Source organism: Pteropus vampyrus, unplaced genomic scaffold (genome assembly GCF_000151845.1).
Source record: "Pteropus vampyrus isolate Shadow unplaced genomic scaffold, Pvam_2.0 Scaffold138, whole genome shotgun sequence".
In the NCBI taxonomy this organism is placed as follows: domain Eukaryota; kingdom Metazoa; phylum Chordata; class Mammalia; order Chiroptera; family Pteropodidae; genus Pteropus; species Pteropus vampyrus.
The window spans coordinates 1,796,599-1,801,073 of NW_011888919.1; the positions used below are offsets into that span (position 1 = coordinate 1,796,599).

The 4,475-nt window shown below is 52.9% G+C and overlaps 1 protein-coding gene across 1 annotated transcript in view; it reads right to left on the reverse strand.

Annotated features, from left to right (window-relative positions):
• Nucleotides 1–2,378, reverse strand: part of LOC105297426 (poliovirus receptor homolog) — a gene marked incomplete at its 5' end in the record, with an annotated part of 9,782 nt that extends 7,404 nt beyond the window's left edge. The window contains 1 exon segment of the mRNA XM_023535251.1: nt 1,799–2,378. Coding sequence (XP_023391019.1) covers nt 1,799–2,378 — 580 coding nt within the window.
• Nucleotides 2,379–4,475: the final 2,097 nt, after the last annotated feature.

Sequence of the window (4,475 nt, forward strand, 5' to 3'; positions counted from 1 at the left end):
CAGCAGGAAGGGCTTTTCGAGGCTCTCGTGCTCCACTGTGCAGGTGACGTTCTTGCCGTCAACCTGGCTTGTGGGTATTAAGGTTAATACGCTGATGACGGTGAATGTTCCAGGCAGGGTCCCTGGCACCTGGCTGTTATTGGCCTTCCCATCCAGGGACCAGGAGATTTGGGCGGGCGGGCGACCTTCCGTGGAGGTGCAGCGGGCCACGGGAACAGGCCCCTGGCTGAGTGGGCTGAGTGGGCTGAGCAGGGCCTTGGCATCGTTCTTGGGCTCAGCTGGGGAGAGGAGCAAAAGGGACAGGTCATTCCTCACCTGTAGTCATTCAACAAACGTCTTGGCAGCAGAGGAAGATGGCTAATTGAGGGTACAGGATGGCCAGCTTCAAATCCTAGCTCTGGCCCTGAGCAGTTGGATGGCCTTGGGCAAGTCTGCGGATAATGACAGGATCACAGGCAAAGCTCTTAAAATGGTACATGGCACATGGTAAGTGCTCAATAAATGTTATTATTACTGGTAATTGAATACATTGCCTGGCTCTGTGATGGGCAATATTGGGGACCCAGCAATGGCTCAGACAGCCCCAACCTTGCCTCCATGAGTGTACATTCCAAGGAGAAGACAGACTTCTTCTCTAGACAGTGACAACCCAGAGTGGGCAAGGCTGAAATGGCGAAACCCAGAGGGGTGCCTGAGTCAGGGCGGGGGGCAGTTAGGGAGGGCTTCATGGCAGAGAGGAGGGCTGAGCCCGTGCCCTGGAGGTTAAGAGGGGAAGTGATTGGCTCAAGGTTGTAAGTGACAGAGCTGGGCTTTCTCTCAAGGTCTGTCTGACTCCAAAACCATCTTGACCATCTCTTAACCATCATTCTGCTTATTCTCAGACCTGATACTCTGCTGGGTCCCTTCTCCACCATTACCTAGGTTCTCATTTACTGATTTCTCTTTCACTTGATTTACTGGTTTTCTTTGACTGTCATCCTAAACCATAAGACCTGAAGTCCCAGGTTTGCTGAAATGACCAGGGCCGCCTCTGCTCTGGTGCTGTGTGCTGGGCGCTGCTCCAGGCACTTACCCTGTCATGAGTCGCTCATGCAAGGCCTGGGACAGTTTCTGGCACACAAGCGAAAAATGTCAGCTCTTAGTCATCCTCATAGCAATATCCATTTCACAGATGAGGAAACTGAGGCACAGAGACTTCTTACTCAGTTTCCAAGAGAAGGGCCTGCTGTAGTCTCTCTGGTGCTCATGAAAATGAACCCCTGACTCCTGGGCAGTTCTCAAGGGCCTTGGGGTGCCCCTGGGGGAAGACAGTGGTCGTCTCCACCGGCTCCTCTGGACCCCAGACAGGGCTGCCACCACTGTCTCCTCCCAGTCTGTTTCAACTCTCCCTTCCACTCAAAGGGAGTGACTACAGCTGACAGCTCTCAGGAGCTCACAAAGGCCTCCGTTCTAAGCGGGTGACTTGGATAAACTCCGGGGACCCTCCGGACAGCTCACGGAGGGAAGAGCTCTTGCTACCGGCCCTATGTTACAGGTGACCAAAGGAAGATGCGACAGGAAACCACTTGCCCAAGCCGGAAGTGGCAATTGGGATGCAAACGCAGGCCTCCCCTTCCCTCCACCCCCACAACCCCCTCCACACGAAGCTTCTCCCCACAACCCTGCCCTACCGCCTTCTACTGTCCCCACAGGACCTTTGCTCTGGAGGACAGCTCACTCCCTCCCGGGCCCTGCCCACCCCGCTTTACCACCCGTGCCCCTCACGCCTCTCCCATTCGCCCCCCTCCTCCCCGCTCACCGAGCACGCGGAGCCAGGTAGGGGCGCTCTTGCTGCCCTGCGGGAACGTGGCGAAGTGGCAGGTGTAGTTGGCTTCGTCTTGGGCGCGCAGTCCCCGCACGACCAGCGTCGCGTCCCGCAGCGCCTCGCCGGGCCTGGCGGCCACGAACTCCAAGCGACCGGGCTCCGGGAAGTTGGAGTTCGAGGGGTAGCTGGGGCCCTGCGTCGGATGGAAGACCGCCACGCTTAGGGAGCGCCCCGCCGGGTCCTGCCACATCCATGTCACCAGCGTCACCCGTACGTCGTGCTCCTGCGTCTGCAGCTTGCACGGCAGCGTAGCGTTGTTGCCCAGGAAACCGCGCACCTGGCGAGGCGCCAGCACAGAGACTGTCTGGGATTCTGCGGGGAAACAGGGGTGGGGAGGGGTGAGACCTGGGCGTCCGGGGTCTGGATGGGGCGCGGCGCCCAAGAGGCTGCCCCCCTGGGGTCTGGAGCCCTTTGGGAGTGTGTGTGTGTGGGGGGGCGGGGCGGGGAAAGGGGCGTCAAGTCCCGATCGGAGCAGGGGTGAGAGTGACACAGGACCAACCGGGTCGGTGCCAATTCACTGGGCTATGATTATTGCACTTTTTGCTATTACTGTATTTCCTTGATCTCAGCATCATCAAATTTTAAAATTGTTCTTAAAAATTAAACTTGCCCTTTAAACCGTTCTAAAGCGGCGTCACTTACATTCACGATGTTTTGCGACCATCACCATTACCCAGTTCCTGGACTTTTTTTTAAATTGCCCCGGCATCATCAATTTTAAGATGTAATTTTAAGTGATACTGTCTTTAACAGTAGGACTCATCGTCAGTAGTTAGAGCAACTCTGATTTAGAGGAGTGAAAAGGGAAAGAAACTCTAGGTCTTAGAATCCATAAAATATGATTATGATTATGATTATGATTATTATTATTATTCTGTGCGGAGCCGGCTTGGGAAAGTTTATAGGAGATCCTGACACAAGAAAGGAGGCAGCTGTATGTAGCTCAAGGGTTTTGGATCCCTTCAGACCTCTGCTGTGAGGCTTTCAGCAGGTTACTTAACCTCTCTGATGCTTTGCGCCAGTTTTAAAATGGGACTAATAACACTTAACACTCACAGGTTGCTAACATAGACTGGGGGCTATTCTGAGGGCTTCACACATCTCTGTCTTTCAACTCAGCTCCTTGAAGCGAACACTACTGTCAGCTGCACTTTACAGATGGGGAAACTGAGGCCCAGAGTCATTTGCTTCAGGCCACCCAGAGGGTAACTGGCAGAGGTGGGAGTTGAACCTGGGCCACCTGCACACAAGAGTCCTGACCTCTAATCCACCTCTAATCCACCATATGAAAATCTTCCTGCCTAAGGTTCCAGCACAAAGTAGGTCTTCAACGCATGTTGGCTCTTATTGATATCAGTAAACACGATGCTATGCATTTTTAGTAATAATAATAAGGATAATGAGGTGGAAAGGAGTAGAGTTATTTGAACCCCAGTCCTGCCACTCACTAGCAACGGCCCTTTGTTTAGGTGGTTTCACTCCCCTGAGCCTCGGTTTCCTTATCTGTAAAATGGGGATGGTTACGACTTAATAGAGTTGTTGAGAGGACTAAGCGCTAAAACCTGTATAAATCTATATGCACGTGCCAAGCACTCTAAAAGGCAAATATTATAATTATTATTATTATGAGGAAGAGGAAGCCGAGAAGTAGTGGGCAGGGGTACCCGGAGCCTGCTTTGCGGCGGGAGGGCACAGTCTGGACACGGGGAATTGTGGAGCGGTGAGCAGCTTGTCTGGGTTCGCATGCCATGCCCGCTCTACCGCTGACGTGCTGTGCAGCTCTGGGCAAGGAAGTCTCCTTCTCTGGTGATTTCCTCTTTAGCAAGGCTGCCATGAAGATGAAACTGGGTGAAGTGGTCTTCCTGTCTGCATGTTTCCGTGTACCCACCACACTCGAGCCAGGCACTGAGCTGCTCCTTTACGTGTGGCCTCCTCCAACCCTTTCCACAGCCCCATGACAGATGTACTAGTATTTTCATCTATTGGACAGAGGGGGCAAGTGAGCCTTGAAGGGTTGGGCCAGCAAACAAGGGGCAGAGCCTGAGTTTAGACCCAGGCCAGGCCTAGCCCACCCTGCGCCCAGGCTCCCTGGCACTGGGCTCTTCTGCTCTGGTGGAGGGGACCCTGGCCACTGCTACTGCTACTTCCTGCTGGGCGCCTTGGGCAAGTTACTTCTCTCTGTGCCTCAGTCTCCTCATCTGTAAAAGGGGTCACAATAGGACCCATGCTGGGTTTCTCCTGAAGGGGCTTTAGGTCAGTGGCTGCTGCGTCCTCTTTCTACCCTACTGCGTGACAAGGTCCGGAGATGGGGACAGAGGCTTCAAGGAATGCATCGTCAAGAACGAGGACGTGGCATGTGTTTAGGGATAATTGGTTTCTTAGAAATGATCCTATTAATAGGGGGAATTTAGGTAGCACAAATTCTTGTAAGTGTAAACGCTATACAAATGGATTTCCTCAAAATTGGCTCTGAAGAAAACATAGTAAATTCCCCGCGTATGGAGTCAGCTCTGGTCACCCTGACGTGTCCAGAATGCATAAACCCTTTATTTGAACAATTATTAAGGGAAATTCCTTTTGACGCGCCTCTTAAAGATATTATGAATAAATT